The 19,540-nt window shown below is 43.5% G+C and overlaps 2 protein-coding genes across 2 annotated transcripts; one reads left to right on the top strand and one right to left on the bottom strand.

Moving 5' to 3' along the window:
- Positions 1-4,277: 4,277 nt before the first annotated feature.
- LOC135499336 (uncharacterized) lies at positions 4,278-7,879 on the top strand. The gene is made up of 8 exons (XM_064790080.1): positions 4,278-5,481; positions 5,619-5,873; positions 5,962-6,106; positions 6,259-6,507; positions 6,622-6,839; positions 6,944-7,074; positions 7,411-7,522; positions 7,634-7,879. Exons 1-8 carry the CDS (start codon positions 4,297-4,299, stop codon positions 7,877-7,879), a joined length of 2,541 nt encoding a protein of 846 aa, XP_064646150.1. The 5' UTR covers positions 4,278-4,296.
- A 5,673-nt stretch (positions 7,880-13,552) lies between these two features.
- On the bottom strand, positions 13,553-18,985 carry LOC135499335 (uncharacterized). Its single transcript, XM_064790079.1, has 2 exons — positions 17,221-18,985; positions 13,553-17,094 (listed from the first exon to the last, which is right to left on the bottom strand). The coding sequence occupies exons 1-2, from the start codon at positions 18,983-18,985 to the stop codon at positions 13,553-13,555; spliced, it is 5,307 nt and encodes a 1,768-aa protein (XP_064646149.1).
- Between the last annotated feature and the right edge of the window lie 555 nt (positions 18,986-19,540).

The raw sequence follows: 19,540 nt of genomic DNA, 5'->3' as shown, positions 1-19,540 counted from the left end.
CCTCTGTCGCTAGAGGAGAACCGACGATTGAAGTTTTTCTTGCTTTGATACATACCTGATAGAGAATAGGATGAAGGTGAAAGTGTCACAGAAGGATGAAGCATTTCCTGCCGCGAAAGGATGATCTGTGAAGAGGTTTTTGCTAGAAAAAAAGGGGCCGAAAGTGAGATTGGTGTGCATGCCATACACAGACAGCTGCAATGAGGGGAGGATTTGTGACATACCGCCAAATTACCTTTAAAATGAGGTGGGATATGTGGTTAAACACTAGATTACAATAGAAATCTCCATAAGTATGTTATGATATTCAATTTATCACAATGCATCCTGTCTCATACAGAGCCCGCCTCTGTCGCTAAGGACACAACAGACGACTGAGGCCTTGTGGACATTTCCATTGCGTATATGTCATGAACTGCAAGAATGAAGTTGTGTTGAACACTGGATGATAGCTTCAGCACTGATATTGCTATGACATACGCTGGAGAAGGTGATAAATGCTCGGGTCATGGCAAATGTCATGTATTGCACACGAATCTGACTTCCAATGATGAATGGAGTGTACCAAAACGTTGAAGTGATGGGATGAGAGGACACACCTGGCCTACAGATATTTGAACTGAGATGAGAAGGTATCCGCATAACCACCAGGTGGCAATTGCACTTTTATTTTAGGAACTTGGAAGTTCTATAATGATGAAACAATGAATCCAATTTGTCAGAATTCTTCATAATCATGCCAGGCAGCATGATTTTGGCCTTGGAGGCCTTTTGGAGGGTTCACCTGTTCCAAGTCAACTTCCAAGTCACAAGTGTGCTACAAGCACCCGTTTAGGGCATTTCTTCCTGAAAATGTGACTGATACTTCTTAGTTTAATATCAAGTGTGAGTGGATTGGGATAACATTCGGCTTCCAATGACCATTTCGTAGTTAATTTGGAGTGGCTGGATAAGGGGTCAGTAAAAGAGTAAGTCGGTTTATATAGGATAGTAGATGGTTTTTGGATATCGGAAATTTTGAAAAGGCATTTTCACAAAGAGGCCAAGTTTTTGTAATATCAAATCATAACCAAAAGCATTCAAAATACATGAATGATAAACATTGGAAGATAAATGCACGACATGCACGAATTCAAAAGAACCCTCACAGGATTACTCTTCTTTTACAAACAAAGCCTCGTCTTCCGGTAAAAGTGTAACACCATGTACAATGCGTGGTATGGTTGAATTTCACTTCCTACCTGGACACAAGGCCTATTTGAAATTGACTACCATGTTACATGACCAAGGCCTAGCCTATGTATCCAGGACACGTGTGACATTTGAGTCCATAGTTTACATGGTTTAGACAGGAGCAGATTGCGGTTTTTGAAAAAGTTGTTCTAAGATGCTCAAATTTCATATTCAATTTCAAAGAATTTTTACATAGTAGGGGGGCCGGGCCTGGGTCGGCATGCGCCCATGGCCATGGACTGTGAATGTTTAGCAAGAGACAAGAATTTGTTTTCTTTATCCACAAAGGGCTGGATTTCATATCACGGACTGCTGACAAGGCATAGCCTACATACATGTACATGTACCATTCATGGGGCATGGCTAGTGTGTAGTGAGTTTCTCCCTGTTTGGGCCACTACGCTACTAAAATATCACAACCCAGGGCCCCCAAGAAAAAGATGGTGCATCTTATCACTTCTCAAAACATGGGGAAAAGTAATGTAAACTGTGTCATAACTAGCCGAGACTGTGACAAGGAAACCGGCGCGACAGCATGCATGTTGTAGGCATGATACCGTATGCATGTACGTAGGTGTACATCATGTATGTAGGCGACCAAATCATGAAATGAGCAGAGTGGATGCCGGTCGGGCCTAGGCCCACACTAGTACTACTTACTTGACTTCAAGCTCGGTGTCATTAATTACTACAAGCCGCCCAAAGAATACACACGCATTCCTAATGGCTTGTGTCACTTGAAACATGGCTCTTTCCACAAACTTACCAGTTACAAGGCGCAAACACCGAAAGTACCGGCAGCCGTGGCTGTCATATTTTACCGCACGATGACATGAGCATACACGTGCATACACGAGGTGTACAACGTCATAAAATCGTGTGTGGTGCAACGTCACAAAATTGTGCAATGTCTGCGTCGTCATCGGATCTTGCTAAAAATTATCAGTTCACAATTTCGGACGCGTCATCAGTTTTGATATTCACCGATAAAATCCTTTTTTTCTTCTGAGTCAAATTTCGTCCGCGCTCCTTTTCACCGTAAACTACCTTGAAAATTATTTTGCTAACTATTCCATTCGGTTAAACCGATTGGAGCGGGTTCTATCATAGATAACTGGAGGTCGAAATCCACAACCAGGAATATGACTTATGAAACCATTTGAAGCGGTCCGCAAAAGCCTTCGTCGTGAGGTGGTGCCGCCTGTCGGCGGTTCCGGGACCATTACGTCCAGCCACACCCATCCAGGACTAAACATCGAAACCATTCAAACCCCGGAAGCCAATGAATTTACGATTTCAATGCCCTCCTCTCTACAACATCCCAACCATGCCCATCATTCGATAATCATTGATACAAAAGGCCCATCTGTTACTCCAGGTAACTTTGACCCTCTGCCACGCTAGCAAGAGCCTCGATGGGGCCTTGTTGATTTGCACACAACGACAAACAATCCACTCTGTATCCATTGTCAGTAGCAAGCAGTCTGGTACTCTGCAAAAATAAGCTGCATGTAAGGGGTTAATTGATTTCAAATGACCACGTATATCTAGGATTACATTTCTTTCCACGTGTAAAGTCTGCCCGGGTTGAATATTCAAGCAAACAAATGGTATAAAGAGATAACTTGAGTCTTGAAATTGATTTATTTCATAAACCGAGCCAGTTTCGAGAAAACGGGCTTTTTGTACGACGATTGTAATACATTTTCCTTTAAATATGAAAATTAAAAAGGCTATAACTTTACTTAGGCCTCAGGAATGAAAGTATTAGATTACCGTCCACCGCCCGCATGCCCCCAAAGCCGCCGCCGAAAATTTTCATTATTCAAAAAAATTTCATTATTTCCCCCCAAAATGAGAACACAAACTTGATTTTTGGTTTAAAAGTGTTTCTAGCACATCTATTCAAAAAGAGACACGATCGTGGTTGTCAAACAAGCGCGAACCCGAACGATTCCGAAGATCTACGAAGCCTGTTTTGGCGCGAAGCGATCCTCCAATCACCGTCCTCGTAACAGCTCGTTTGTCTGCGTTAACCATCATGGCCGCCCGGTAAAATCTGTGAAATCTTTCGCATTCACACGCAAAAGGTGAGTTTTTTAACTGAAAACATCCATGTAACCAACAACTCTCGATGGCAATCAAGCTATCAGACTGTCATAGTTTCGCTCAGATGTTTGTTGTGATCAGATGGCCCATATTGTTACTGATATTTTGAGATACTTTCACGGCCTCTGCCGCATTGATTCAGATGTGTAAAATGTGCTGCTGATGCACATGCGCAGTTGAAGGCGCGAACTGAAAGGACCACGTGCATGTCAGATTCTTCTGCATACCATGCATGCATTGCGTTCGTACATGCACTACTCATCTATGTTTGTATACGTACCTACCATGCCTACTCATGCTGTACTGTAGGAGAGCTACCGTAGGCCTACAGTCCCCACACGTCACATGCATGAATTCTAGTCAGGATACCTTCTTCTTTCACTTTCAGCAGCCATGGCAACAACTTCTCAGGTGGCAGTCCGAATCTTGGTGGGGAATGAAGTGAAAGAAGTGTGGCGGTTTCTTGCCATTGACAAGTATGCGTCGTACAGCTATGGTGAACTTGTTCAAGATATTATGGATCAAAAACATTCACAGTTCAAACTGTCTTCATTGAAGAACTGCAGAAAATACACTCTGAAGGAAGGTGTTGCAGGCACGACTCTTGCATTGACGGAGAATGTAAAAGGGGATTCCAGCACAGATCTTGTTGGTGTGGTACAAATTTTCAAAATGAGATTTTTTTCACTCTCTCTCGAACACGATCCAAGTTGTCAAGATTGTCTCCCAGATGATGCAAGGTCCGACCAGGAGAGAAGACCAAACGCTTCCCAGGTGTTGATGGCTGCGGCTAGGGATGTCATTGGCACTGATATCCCAAAGGTAACTCAAGAGCCGAAGACAATGACCGAGCGTTTGAAAAATGAAATATTTGTGTACTTTTCTGAGAAGAACTGTACGTTTCCAACAAACTGTGACAGTGGTGCCATCTCATTTGTCACCCGTTTGGCCGATATGCTCTTTTACGTTGATGGGCAGTATTCCAAGATGGAGGTAGAGATAGGTACAACTCGTAAAATTGCTGACTTGTTCAAGAGACGCTTCAGCGGATTTAATGTTCCCGAGAAGTCGAAGCACCGCAAGAGGACTCTCGGCAATCTCTCAGAATCCAAGTTAGAAAGCCATGCAGTTTCATTGAGGGAGGCAATTCAATCACAGATCTATCTCGACGAAGTGCCCTGGGCTGAAGTTAAACTCGCTGTATTGGAAGTTGTCGAGATGGTGGAACAATTCTGTGTAACACTGAGGACCAGCAGAAAAAGGAACAAAGTCAGCAGGGAAACCCCAAGGTCTGAAGTTGAGACAAGAACCAAAACTACAATCCTTCCAGCCAACAAGGGGAAGCTGCACAATGCCCTGATCGAGTTGGAGAGGCAAGTGAAACAGGCCGAACCGTATACCCCAGTATCCATCAGGGAGTACTTACCAATGTGCGACAGACGACGGGTGTTTGAGATGATAGAGTTGCTGAGGGAATGTGGCTTGAGGTTGGCAGAAAAGTGCTTTCACTATGTGCACCATGAAGGAGGGACCAAGTCCAGCCTCCACTTTGTCTGGAAAGGTCTTGATGGAGATGGTGTTGGCAGAACAGTGGATCTCTGTACTAAGGTCATCGCAAAGATAGAAAGTGAAGTACCCATTTATGAAAGAAGAATCACCAAGCAAAACTTCATCAAAGCCTTTGGGTTTGTCGCAGATTCAGTTGCACTCCGTGCCATCTTCAGCCAACTGACTAGAGACAATTCAGCCCCAGTGAATCTAAATTCACAGGAAATTGATGAAAGGTTTAAATTCGCTATGCTCAGTGAAGATGCTGGGATAATGGTAGATCTTCGTCACCAGGGCCCAGAGAACAGACCAGACACATTCCGAGAATTCTTCGAAGCTACGGAGAAATATCTGGCAGAAGACATCGGTGTTGCTTGCCAGGAGCGGCGGCATGGAGAACAGTTGTATCTTGCAAAAGCTGTATCCCTAAAAGATCTCCATCAGCGTGTGAAGGAAAGGGTTCCTGCTGATACAAACATACCCTCAGTAAAGTGGTTGAGATACCAGTTCCAGCCCATCAATCTTCAAGCCAATACTGCGAAATACTACAAGGGGAGAATGAACATCAAGATGATGGTTCAGAAGAGACAGGTATTAAGATTTCAAACTTTTACTCCAATGAACATGATTGATAACACTATGACATAATTTTCATATGAGATGTCATCACTGAGTGTCTTCTGTCTATGCTATGGTACCTGGTAAAAATATTTTCCCTCTCTCTCCAGATCAGGGTGAACCATGTCGATGCACATTACTGTGCTGCTGCTTGGCGATACATGAGGGAGATGGCCATCCTTCATCGTGAAATAACGACCCTAGTGAGTGCTGATGACAAGCACAAGATCAAAGTTGGTGAGCCCTCCTACCCATTGGCTGCAGCAGAACGAGGAAAGCAAGTGATAGTTGGCCCAAATCAGGTTATGGCTGTTGGCGATCACGATTTCAGCAAGTGCACCATCACACCATCAGTCAACTTCATTGTGAGTAAATTTTGTGTTCTTCTCAAAGTCATCCCTATCTATGCAAGGATGAAGTACATGTACTTGATAACTTGTCTTCCTATTCCAGATTGACATCCCAACAAGTATCAACAGCAGTTTCTACAGAGGCAAAGTGCACATTGGCTTCAAAGACTCCATCTTCAAACCATCATCGGCACTCCGCCATGCAGCCGAATTGGCCGAAATTCTGAAGACAAGAGGAGAGGGTACATGTATGTTCATAGATTTATAATTGACTCAGATAACACCATGACCACTGAAAATGTGTACCGGTACTGTAGGGCTGTCTACTGTCAATACATAGTATCAAATGACTATGAGTACTTGATATCATGGTAATATTAAGGTCTGTTCAATTTTTCAGACCCAACTCCTGTGTTGCTGATATATACTGATGGTGGGCCGGACCACAGGTGCACCTACATGTCAGTGAAGTTAGCCATGATAGCACTCTTCCTGGAACTGACACTGGATGTCCTCATCGCCCTGAGAACAGCACCAAGCAATTCATGGGCCAATCCAGTCGAAAGGATCATGAGCATAGTGAACACTGGTCTACAGGGTGTTGGAATGATGCGACGGAAAATGTCTGATGATTTTGAAAGTGCAATAGGTAAAAGGTCTTTTTGTCTTCTATTCAGCATTCTTCACTACTGAAATGTATACTTGTTGGAGGCTGGGAAGTCTTTCCATCTGTGTTCATGTGGTAGAGCTTTTGTATTTTCAGCTGGAGCTGGTAGTGTGAAAGAAATGCGTGAAAAGCTGCCATCCGAAGAACTCAAGGTGGAGTTAGAAGAATCCCTCGCATTTCCGATTGACATCTTGAAGAATCAAATGGCCCGATTGGCCCTCAAGGAAAAGCCCTTCCAGTCGTTTGATCCTGCCAGTGAGGCTACTATAGATGCTTTGTGGCAACAGTGCTTGACAGTGGATGGAATGTTGCAGGTATGGTTTAAAACTTGAGTTGAAGAAGTTTCATAGAATTGCACTATTGAATCGAAATGTACCGGTATCTAAAATATTAAATCCTGTGTCACAATTTTTTTCAGCGAAATGATACGACTGCCAAGGGAGTGAAGAACTGTGATAGGCTGAAAGCATTCATGGAACACTGTTGTATTGAGGGTCATTACACCTTCCAAGTGAAGAAATGTGGAGCGGATGACTGTGACATATGCAGGTACAAACACCTAGGCTTTCAATTTCTTCTCGTCTTTGGCCCCGATTTGTTCTCAATACTGACATAAAGTCTCTTATATTTTCAGTGTAAGATTATGAGGTAAGATGGTTTTGGTGTGTGCAGTGTCTCCATGTAGGTGGTTGGAGAGTGCATGCACCCTGCCAAGCTGTATCCATGTCTGCTTTGTCCTTGCACTTTACCTATGCTTTGGTGTGTCAGTCTGTATGCTAGCACTATTATTTATGTATCAGTTCCGTTTCAGGCTACATTGGACTTGCATATTGTGGTATTAAAATGATATATAAATGGTGATGGTATGGTATTTTATTATTTCAGACCCCTGAGAGATGAACGTAGTAAGGAGGTAGGGAACTTGCCCTTCCCAGTACTTGCAGGAGATGGGCATTATCGTCCCTTTGTGGATGTGTACAAGACAGTCACCAAAGAGGTATGGTATTCATATTGATTTGGGGATCAAGGTATTACATGTACATGTATGGATGAAGTGACAGTGCCTTCAGAGTCGACATATTTCAATCTCTTCTATCTTCCTTTTCAGAACCGACCAAGTAAAGAAACTAGAACCAAGACAGCCCGCAAGGCCATTCCATTTTCACCATCTGTCCAGCATGTGAGGAATGCAGATGTCATGGTGCAGTGCTCTGAATGTGACAAGTGGAGACTTGTATTTGCGAAAAAGAAGCTTCAGCCTGCAAAGAAACGTCAGCTGGAAGAAATCCTTGAGGATGTTGAGTTCACCTGTGGTGTTCTATTCAGGGAGTTCAAAATTTGCAAACCATTTTAATAAACTGGACTTTGAAAAAGTTGAAATAAGCCTGCTGCTGATATCAACTTGATTTCTCTTTTTCTCGAGCAACTACTTCCAGCTGTTCTTTGATACTGAGTACCATGCCATCTTGACATGTATTTTATATCATTTTTCAGGCGACATCAATCTGCCCAAGGGCCTAGATGTGTACATAAAAGATCTTGACTGTGGAGATCATATTGAAAAATTGTACTACTCATGTGGTTATGAACCAATTTGTATCTTTTGTGGTGAAAACCTGGAGGGAGTGGATGATGATGATGATGTGTACCCTCAATGTGATGATTGCCAGAAGGACCCTATTAGGAAGAGAGGACTCTAAATCAAGTGGTCAATGTGGGACAATATCAACAATTTGCCTTCACTTGTCTTTTTTGTTAGCACTGTTGTACTCTCGTATAAACCATCCGTGCTGCAGCATGGCAAATATTACTCTGACATGTCTAAAAATATATTATCTTTCATATGTGCTTTAATACTTTCAATAAAATACATTATCTTTACAAACTACTCGGACATTTTGCTTGGTTATTACATTTTCAAAAAAATAATGAATAATGAATAATGAAAAAAAGCCTCATCAATTTTCTGGATCATCAGGACGGTATTCTAATACTTTCATTCCTATGGCCTTATGGTTGATTATTTGGTGTTTTGATGGTATCAGTGGATGTAGCGTGGAGGACTGAATAATTTCTTGAAAAAAGGGACATTTGCACTTGATGACCTTTGACCCTTATTTTGACCCCTTAAACGGAAAAATTTCACGTGTTCACACCCCTCATCGTGTTCAGCATGAAAAACTGCTCCAGAAAAAGTATGTGAACTGCTTTTCCTCAAAAATGCCTCATTCAGCTAAAATAGACACATTTTTGAAAAATCTTCCCAGTCTATCAATGCATTTCTTTGCCTCTCCATCGGTGTACTTACACAGATAGTAGCACTTATCTGTCACCTCCGGATAATGATCGGTCACCAAGACCTTGAAGGAACTTCTCCAGGCAGGGTAGTCAAACAGGTTACCAGAGAATACTTGAGGCTCTTTCTTTGGCAATCCATCCTGTTGCTTGGTGATAGCTTGAGCCAACATGCGGAGGGCGTCAGCCAAACCTGAATCTGTTTCATTGTCCTTACTTTTTGGAGAAAGAGAAATTAAATCAGAGTCCACATGTTCCCGGAACAGCGATCTCGGGCGGTCCATTCTTGGTGTGGATAACCTCTGGCGCTCACGATGGCGACTTTCCATTTCGGCGAGGAATTTGTCGTTCTCTCTCTTCTCTAATTCTGCCGCCGCTAACAATGCGTCGAATCCGGCGTCATATGCGTTCGTAGCCATCGTTGTATATGTATACTATTACTATGCGGGAGAGTTTTTACTGTGGCAGTTGCTGCTGTTTCATTGAGTGAAAGTAATAAAGTCGTAATGTGTCGTTTAAATCTTTGTTGGTAATCTCTTACAAAATTCCAAAGATCGTGTAAAAACTGAAAAGACAGAAAGGACCAACACTGAAGACACAGTTGAAATGCAGTGGTTAGAAGAGACAGATTGTGACCTTGTCTCTCATCAATGACAGGTTGTGACATTGTCTCTTGCCGAGGATAGAAGACATACATTTTACTATTAGCAGTAGTACTAAGCTGGTATCATTTTATAACATCAGTAAAGACATAGAAGGGCTTTGAAACTTCATTAACTTGGACAATAGTTTCATCAGCTAAAAATACCCTTCACTAACACGGTGGCGCCGTCTATTGATAAACTCTCACTTTACACACATGTACGCCACTCGCACTGAAACGCTGTCAGCTAAAACACTCTTGTAGGGCCAACCAAAAAGGCCCAGAACTGTCACAGTAACTGTAACAGTGCAACCTAATAAGTCTATACATTTGTTATTCCTTAATTACCTCTATCCCGGCCTTATCTTTCCATCATTGTTGTACTAAGGCATGTTATAATTCAAAATTGTCGGAACAAGTATAAAAATAGTGTCTACTGCGGTGGGCGGAAATGGCAAATGCACATGCTCCTGGAGAATAGGGCGCGAAAACAACCTGACGCGCCAAACTTAAAATGCGCTACGCCACACATCAACCTCTGACCGTCACACGTAGAGTGGCATGCTGTAGCGCTTAAACAGCAAATATCTCACATCCGTGTTCGCATGACTAAACTGAGCTAAAAGGCTATTTGTTCCCCTACACAATTCATTAATACAGCTTTCAACCCTGGCTGCATCTGCATCCAGCCCAAACGGGATTCCTAGATGCTTTTTCGCACCTACTAGCTTGAAGAACCACACCGTCAACCGTTAAATGGACGTTTCTGTCGACACCTTGTCAAAAGACAAGAAACTTACTTTTTATCGCATTTAAAGTTATCATATATCTCAAAGAAAACATTTTTGATACCCTTAACATGCTTTTTAAAGAGTTTATCATTGGAGTCGACAATATCAAATCATCCGCCTAAGAAAAATCATATAGGCCTACCATAAATACTATTCGGAATCGCTATCAAAAGATCATTCATCACCACTGTCAGTTGAACATGTAATAATTATAAAATAATAATAAAAATAATTTATTATATTTAGGTGCTACATTAATGTAAAAAAGACATTTTCTAAGCACTGTACATGTGCAGGAAGGAAAAATTATAAAATTATTAAAAACAGTGACAAATTTAAGATAGTAGAATATTTGATAAAACAATAGATGGCATCAGATTGAACATTTAAGAAAGGTGCGTTTTTAATTTTTTTCTTAGAAAGTTCAGTTGATGTGAGACAGCACATATCTACAGGCAAATCGTTTCAAAGTCTTGGGCCCAGAACGGAAATTGATTGGTCCTCCTTGGAACGTGGAATAGCTGGCAGCCAGGGATCGTCCGAAGAGCGTAGGGAACGACCTGGTTTGTTGACATTGAAAATGTCCCGTAAATATGATGGGCTATTTTCTTTGTGCAGCGAGTTATGAATGAAAAGAAGTGCCTTATAATGTATGCGCTGTTTCACAGGGAGCCAGTGCAGTTGCTGCAGGATTGGAGTAATGTCCTCCCTTTTTCTAGTTTTGGTGAGCAATCTTGCAGCTGAGTTTTTTGCCTTCTGTAGGTGAGAAACCTCACAATCGGGCAGACCTAACAACAGTCTATTATGTCATGCTTCATTTGATTTGCTGGATTTCGATGGTTATGTACTGATGGGGCAGATTGGTCCACCTGACCGAAGTGGTCCAACCTGCCCCAGAGTAACATTTTAGCTTCCCATGCATAATACACAAGGAATGAGAAGCGTCACCAAAATTGACAATTTCAAATTGTGCACAACTCATGATAGGTTATGAAGAAATAACTTGATTTATTGGATCCTCATAACTTTAGGAGGATTACCGTAACAAGTGAACTTGCAAAAAGTTACTTAAGCCATTAAAAAACAGAAAACTTACCATAAAATGCTTCCAACTTGATCCATCATCCCCCAAAACATTTAGTGAAAGGGCTGAACAATAGATGTCTCTTCAGGAAAAAAATGGGATATAATGCAGCAGCTGTAACGAAAATAATGAAGGTCGTCCAATGTACCCACATGTACAACGTGCCCCACTCTCCCCTACAGCGGGGTGAAATGTGTTGTAATTTCGAGCGAGATATTCCAAACTATGATCAGATTTAAGAAGAAATGTCCCTTTGTACGAAACAGGCCTTTATTCATTGTAATTCTTCAGATCTTTCGTGATACATGTAGCTTTAGCATTCATGATGGTGAAAGGTAGTTCATCTGAGCTGGTGTCAGCAGCGGCAGCGGCGACGATTCAATCTGTAATTAATAATCATTGAAATAAGCCTAATGCTAATTTTACCTAAAGATATAAGACATGAGAAATTGATATAAATCGACAACCAGAATCAAACTTACAAAGCTGGGGACTCTAAAATGTCTCTGAAATAGTATTGAAAATCATATTGAAAATAGTTTGACTTTGAGTTCTTATAATTATCGTGATGTTGCTTTCTTGGCTTCTGATATCTCACTGCCGAGCGGGACCACACCGTGGACGCCTGTCCTACTTAAAAGGAGACTACATCCTGCTTAGCAGAGGTGAGCTTATCCCATACCGTCGCGTCCGTCGTCCGTCGTCGTCGTCGTCGTCGTCGTCGTCGGCGTCGTCGTCGTCCGTCGTCCGTTAGCAGGGCACGTTTTGTAACTGTTAGAGCTATTGAGTTAAAACTTGGTACACATGTACCCTTATGTAATGACACCTTGGAGACCAAGTTTCGGTCCGATTCATTTTATGGTTTGGCCACCAGGGGGCCAAACGTTAAAAGTGAAAATATGCAATATCTCCCTTAATAGTAGTCGGGAAATTTTGAAAAAAATATGGTAGGTACTTCTAGCAAAGGTGCATCATATATCCTCCGGGTTTTTGATTTGACCTCCTTTTCAAGGTCACAGAGGTCAAATGGTGTAAATTGGCCATTAGGATGTAACTATGGCACGTTTCTAAACTGCAATGACTATTGATACCAAATTTGGTACACATTTACCCCTTAGTCAGGTGATCTCAGGGACCAAAGTTTGGTCCAATATGATTCACCACTTGACCACCAGGGGGCAAAATCCAAAAACCTTAAAAATGTGATTATTCCTTAACTTCTTGCCCGATTGCCACCGATTTGATATCATGGGTACATCTAACCACCATACAGTATATGTCACACAGGTTTTTAATTTGACCTTCTTGTCAAGGTCACAGAGGTCAAATGGCATAAATTCATTGTCAAGCTGTAACTATGGCACGTTTCTTAACTGCAATGACTATTGATCACAAATTAAGTACACATGTACCCCTTGGTCAGGTGATCTCAGGTACCGAAGTTTGGTGCGATCTGATTTGCCGTTTGGCCTCCAGGGAGGGGGCCAAATCCTAAATTCTTCAAAATGCCATTATTCCTAGTAATGACTTGCCCGATTGGCACCAATTTTATATCATAGGTACATCTAATTCTAACAACCATTCAATGTGTCAGCCAGGTCTTCTTTGATTTGACCTACTTTTCAAGGTCACAGAGGTCGAATGTACTGTAAATTGGCCATTTTGGGGAAATTGTAATTGCTTGGACCTACATCAAACCTAACACTACATGACACAATACCATGCTCTTTATCCATCTTTCCTCCACATGAGGTGAGCACAATGGCCCTGGCCATTTCATTTGTCCTAGCTTTACCAGTTACCAGAGTTTCAAAGAGAATAACGTTAATTAACTTTGTCAGAAAGTTCCTGTTGACAACGTGGTTGACGACCATCCCAAAGAAAGATGCTAGAATTTTACGTCAACAAGTAAGAAGAAGTGTGGTATAGGCCTACATTGATTTTGTCCGTAACATTCCGGCCCCATAAATGCGTCCTAGTCCAGCATTTACCTGATAATTAAACCTAAATAAGAGACAAAATCCCTTAAAAACAATCCTATTAGAAACCTATTAATAATCCAGCCTAATATGGGCCTACATGCATACCGTAATACATATCATGGATGAGCAATCAATGGTTGTATGAGACAAGGTCGCACGTGCCAAACTTTAACACGCAACACCAAAAAGAACATCCTGTAATTTCAGTGTCTGTGTCAGTTCACGAAGCTCACTAGATATCAACAGACGACTCAAGTAAACACAGCTTGGTGACAGGTCTTATCAGCTCATTATGCTGTGTTTTGATTTTGGCTGACCTCACCCAGCCATCCTTTCCAGGATACGTCTCCATTACTCGTCCCAACATCCAGGAATTCCTGTGAGCATTGTCATCTACAATCAGAACCAGGTCATCTGGTTTCAGGTTTTGACTTGCGTGACACCATTTCTGTCGTTCTTGCAGGGCAGTCAGATATTCCTTTGTCCACCTACGCCAAAACAGGTCAGCGAGATACTGCACTTGCTTCCATTTTCTTCTGTACAGATCTGTTTCATCAAATAGTCCAGGAGGTCGGCATGATCCCGGGCGCAGTAGCAGCAAATGGTTTGGTGTGATAGGTTGTAAGTCATCTGGGTCATCCAACAGCTTTGTCAAGGGTCTTCCATTTATTATGGCTTCAACCAGGCACATCATTGTGTTAAGAGTCTCATCTGTCAGGTTCTGTTGTTTTATTATGCCGTCTAATACTTTCCTAACAGACCTGATCTGCCTCTCCCATACACCCCCCATGTGGGATGCTGCAGGTGGATTGAATACCCAGGTGATCTCTCTTTGACGCATGTATTCTTCAACTCGGCCAAGATTCAATTCGCGAATGGCTCTCCTCAACTCTTTCTGTGCCCCCACAAAGTTCGTGCCATTATCGGACCGGATCCTGATTGGTGTCCCTCGTCTACTTACAAATCTCTGCAGGGCGTTGATGAACGAATATGTGGTTAAACTCTCTGCCACTTCAATGTGTATGGCCCTGGTTGTGAGGCAGGTAAAAATGCATCCATATCGCTTTACCAAGCACCGGCCTCGTTTGACATGATACGGGCCAAAGTAGTCCAATCCTACGTGACTGAAGGCTGCTCTAGGGGGAGCCACTCGGTCAGTAGGCAAGTCTACCATTTGTTGGGTCATTGGTTGAGCATTTCTTTTTCGACAGCGCATACATCTGGTGATGTTTCTTCTTATTGCGAGTCTTCCCTTGATGATCCAATACTTCTGTCGGATTTCTGTCAGCACCCTTTCTGATCCGGAATGGCCCGTCAAATTGTGGAAATATTGAACTATCAGGTCGACCACGTGACCTTTCTTAGGCAATATGATCTGGTGTTTCGTCTGATCAGGCAGGTTGGAATTTCCCAGACGACCACCCACGCGCAGGACTCCATTGTCATCCAGCACTGGGTTCAACTTTCTTAGCTTGCCGGTCTTGGACTGGACATTATCAAACGCCTTCCTTTGCACGAATTTGAGCACTTCCTGCTCGGCTTCCCAAAGCTCATTCACAGTAAGACCACCACAAGGAGAGGTTGAGGGTCCTTGCACTGGATTACCCTTATTCCTGACCTTCTGACGCAGCACCTTCTTCAGTCGCAGCAACCATGCCATCCCCTTCTTGAGCCTATACCAAGAGGAATAGTGATTTATTATCCTGCTGATAGCCTGGTGTCCTTGATCTGGAATCTCACCAGTTGCATAAACCTTCACCTCGGGTTTGACCTCAATTCCTTCAGTCAGGTGTTTATCAATAATTGGCTGGTTTGGCCAGTCCGTCTCTGGTTTCTTCAGGAATTCGGGTCCGTGTTTCCACCGGTCATTTCCAATCAGTTCATCAGCTGTCATACCTCGTGATACGTCATCTGCTGGATTCTGATCAGTTGGTACATGCCTCCATTGTGTGGGCACAGTGTTCTCATGGATCTTAGCCACCCTGTTTGCAACGAATGTTTGGTATCTCTTTGCCTCATTCCTTATGTAATATAGTACAATCATACTGTCCGTCCAGAAAATAGACTCGCAAAGAGGAATCTCAAGTTCGCTACGCAACAGTTTGTCTAGTTTCACTGCTTCGACAGCTGCAGTCAGTTCGAGCCTTGGGATAGTTGTGGTCTTTAATGGGGTTAGCTTTGCCTTGGTCATAACTAGTGCGCAGTGAACACGTCCATTAACGTCTTCCTGTCTGAGATAGCTTGTTGCGCCAAGACCTCCTTCTGATGCATCCGAAAAATGGTGCAGCTGGCTATGTACTATTTTGTCCAGATCCTCTGAACGTAGACATCGGGGCACAGAGAAGTTTTCAAGCTTTGGTAAATCCTCACGCCACCTATTCCATTGCTGCTGTTGATCTTCGGACATTTCATCATCCCATCCTAACCCTTCTCTGCACAGATCCTGGAATATGGTCCTCGCTTTCAACACAAATGGATTGACCAGTCCCAGTGGATCATACACCGAACTCAGGATGCTGAGCACACCCCGTTTTGTCATCGGGCGGTCTTGTGTGGTAATACATGGTCTGAAGGTATCCAGCTCTACATCCCAAACCATTCCCAGCGCTCGTTCCATGGGTAGACCATCACTGTCTAAATCTAGGTCCTTCATCTCCTTGGCCAAATCAGAATTTGGGATGGCTTTCAAGAGAACGCGGCTGTTACTGGCCCACTTGACGACATCCATTCCTCCTCTTTTTAGCAGTTCACGGAGGTTGGTCGACAGCACAATTGCTTCAGGGTCATTCGGCTTACTTCCAAGGACATCGTCCACGTACATTGACCTATTTACCGTTTCGGCCGTCTCTGGAGGGAAGTCTGAAGCATTGTCAGCTGCAGTTTTCTTCAATGCATAGTTTGCGGCACTGGGGCTCCAGACCCCACCAAATATGTGAGTTCGCATTCTGTAATGAATTGGAGCCTTTGTCATGTCACCCTCATCAAAATACAGAAAGCGGAGCACGTCCCTATGGTCCTTTTCAACCCTGACCTGATTAAACATTGCCTTTACATCTGACGTAAACCCTACTTTCTCTTGGCGGAACCGCAACAGCACTCCAATCAACTTATTTGTCAAGTCGGGACCTTGTAGCACATTATCATTCAGTGACGTTCCTCTGTGTTTGGCAGCACAGTCGAAGACAATTCTTGTTTTGCCAGGCTTCTTTGGGTTCAATACGGGATGGTGAGGAAGGTACCATACCATTCCATCCTTCCTGCCCATTTCCTCGTCTGGCACCACTTCTGCATAACCTTCTTCCAGCGGGACCTTGATCTCGGTGTTGTACTTTTCATGCAGCGTAGCATCCTTCTGAAGTCTTCTTCCTAGGCTTTCCAACCTTTTCTTTGCCATAGTATAGTTGTCAGGTAAATTTGGGGGCCTTTGTTTGAACGGTATGGGCAAAGTATAATGTCCATCATGTAACACTGCTGTCCTATCCCAAAGGTCAATCACCTTTCTGTCATCCATCGATAGGCCAGTCCCATCACCTAGATTGTCGAGCTTCCAAAATTGCTCAACCTGTCGCTGTAGACTTGTGTCATTGTTTACAAAGTGACAGCTGTGTCCATCAGTCCTCTCATTTTCCTCAAATGGTCCGTTTAGGGTCCATCCCAGGGTTGTCCTTACAGCGTACGGCACCCCTCGGGGATCGTAATTATGACTCTTGACCTCCAGTGGAACCAAGGCCTCCGACACGTCCTGTCCTATGAGCAGGTCTACCTTGTCAGTATCTACCGTCAGGATATCCAGTCATTGTAGGTGAGGCCAGTCATTTAAATCTGTAGGTTTTATGTCATTGGGCCTAAGATTGAGGCTAGTCTTGGAGAAAACGTGGGGAAGAGTAATGACCTCCTTACCATCAAGGTCAGTTACTTCCAACCCATAAATCGTGGTCTCAAACCGACTATCTTTCCTTTCTATCGTTGTCAATTCTGTCACTGTCGTTTTACCTTTTAGTCCGAGTTTGGTCGCCAGGCTTTCAGTGCACAGTGTGGCAGTAGAACAGTTATCTAACATAGCATAGGTTACAACTTCTTCACTCCCTCCAATACCCTTGACCTTTACCGGAATCATCGGCGACGCAATCCGCTTGTTACCGGCCCCAGTCGACAAGCTAATGGCATTGTTCCCTGCGGGTTTAGCTGACTTTACATCTGTCTTCTTTTCTTCAACATTGTGGCCTTGTGCCTGAGGCTTGGGTGCTGGAGCGCCATCTAAATGAAGGAACGTGCTGTGCTTCTTTCCGCAGCCCGGAGCCTTACATGCGGGCGGTCTTGTGCAGTTCGAAGCAAAATGTGATCCACTCAAACAATTCTTGCAGACCTTGTTGTCTCTGATGTTAACCCATCTCTCATTTTGCGTCATCTTCTTGAAGATTTCACAGGCCGTCACATAATGAGGGCCTTGGCATACCAGGCATTTGGGTGCCCTGGGCTTGTCACTGCTAGAGCCTTGGTCTCCTTTATCTGTCTGGATACTGAACGTGGGCTTTGGCTTGTTATCTGACTTCTGGTGAGATTCTACCTTGGGCTCTTTAGCACCACTCTTGCCAAACACCGGATCATTTTCTTCTTCAGCAGCCTCAGAGATAAACTGCAGGAGATCCTTTACTCCTGGGTTTCTTGAGCCATCGTCCTTGCTGTGCCGGATCTTATAGACCACTCTCTTCCATCTATTCTGGAGATACAGTGGCAACCTCTCCACAATCTGCACCAAGTACGAATCGTTCGTTATGCGATCCAACTGTTTCATGGCGGTCAACGTTTCAACGCAGTTCTTCAAGTCATCAGCTAGATCCCTCATTGCTTCTGGATCCTTGGCTTGCCTCCTGTTGACAATTCGATTGACCCAGGCCTGACTAACCACAAAGTCACTACCAAACCGGTCCTTTAATAGTTTTCTTGCGAGTGTGTAACCCTCTGCCGGATCCTTTACTGCGCAACACTCAATCACCTGCCTTGCCTTTCCTGTACAGTATCGCAGAAGCCTACTTAGCTTGACACTGTCGTCAATGAGGTCACGGTCAACAGAGTTTTCGAATGCCCTTATAAACAGCCAATACCTAAGAGGATCCCCGTCAAAGGTCATCAGATCTACCTTAGGCAACTGCAGTGTATTTAATAACATCCTTTGCTGCTGTTGCCCTTGCTGCAAAACCTCCATAAGAGCGTCGGGAAATGTAGGGCTACTCATATTACTTACTGTTGGCTGGTTGCTCATCACATTGCTTCCTGGAAATGGTGTAAAGTAACTGGTGTTGACAGGTGGCACACTTTCCGGTGCCATTGGGGTAGATTGATAGTTGGCATAGTTAGTCATATTTCCAAGGACACGGCCTGGTTGAAATTCAGGTCGCGTTGGATCCAATCTAGTGTCATTTGTCTTTAACACATTGGGACCACCATTCCTGGAAACGCCCACCTTCTCGGACGCTACAGGACTTCTACTTGATTTAAATGCTCTTTCCTTTGCCTGAGCATGTGCTAATTTGGCCTTCATTTCCAACTCTTCCCGCTGTTGTGACATTTCAAGCTCTTTCTTGGCAACAGCTTGTCTCTCCGACAATAGCGATGCCTCTACTTCATACGCGGCACACTTGGCTGCTGCCCGCATCTGGGCCATGGAAACACTGGACCTGTGGCTGCCGCTACGGCTACTAACAGACCTGTGCTTACAAGCTACATTTGAAACTGAATCGTCTGCGCTAATTGTATCTAGTGAGCTTACATCTGAACTGACACTACTGGCCGCCTTTTCCAAGAACCTTTCCGTTAAAGCCTCAGACCAAGAAGATATTCCTTCTAGGCGTCGCTTCATGAAACGCGCTACCCCATCGCAATACAACCTTGACTCGGCAATATCTTCTGCACTGTAAAGAAGACTATGATATGCATTATGGCATGCAAGAAAATTTGTGAAAATCCTACCTAAATCGTCACCTAATTTGGTAATCCTTTCCAACTTTTCCTTTGAATCAGTACAGTCCAACAGTATCTGAATCTCATTTCCCTTTCTTGTCAATAGTCCCTTTGCAGTTGAGCGTCTTTGCTTTAAAGTCTTTAATTCCCTTTGAAGTAACATTGCAGCGGCCATTTTCACAATCTGTCTCGGTCAGCGTCGATCAGCCTCGAATCATTAGATGTTCCTCCGAACGTCGCAAGATACACAGACGGTTAG

This window comes from Lineus longissimus, chromosome 15 (assembly GCF_910592395.1).
Source record: "Lineus longissimus chromosome 15, tnLinLong1.2, whole genome shotgun sequence".
Classification (NCBI taxonomy): Eukaryota; Metazoa; Nemertea; class Pilidiophora; order Heteronemertea; family Lineidae; genus Lineus; species Lineus longissimus.
Note: the sequence above shows the minus strand (reverse complement) of the source record. Positions and strands in the feature narration are given on the sequence as shown.

Excerpts from the sequence above, each read along its gene's own strand:
- LOC135499336 (XM_064790080.1), top strand. The coding sequence starts at position 4,297 with ATGCTCTTTTACGTTGATGGGCAGTATTCCAAGATGGAGGTAGAGATA. Across the intron at positions 5,874-5,961 it reads CACCATCAGTCAACTTCATT|ATTGACATCCCAACAAGTAT; the intron begins GTGAGTAAATTT and ends TTCCTATTCCAG. Across the intron at positions 7,075-7,410 it reads GATGACTGTGACATATGCAG|ACCCCTGAGAGATGAACGTA; the intron begins GTACAAACACCT and ends TTATTATTTCAG.
- LOC135499335 (XM_064790079.1), bottom strand. The coding sequence starts at position 18,985 with ATGGCCCAGATGCGGGCAGCAGCCAAGTGTGCCGCGTATGAAGTAGAG. Across the intron at positions 17,095-17,220 it reads GGAAGTAACTGACCTTGATG|ATACTGACAAGGTAGACCTG; the intron begins GTAAGGAGGTCA and ends TCCTGACGGTAG.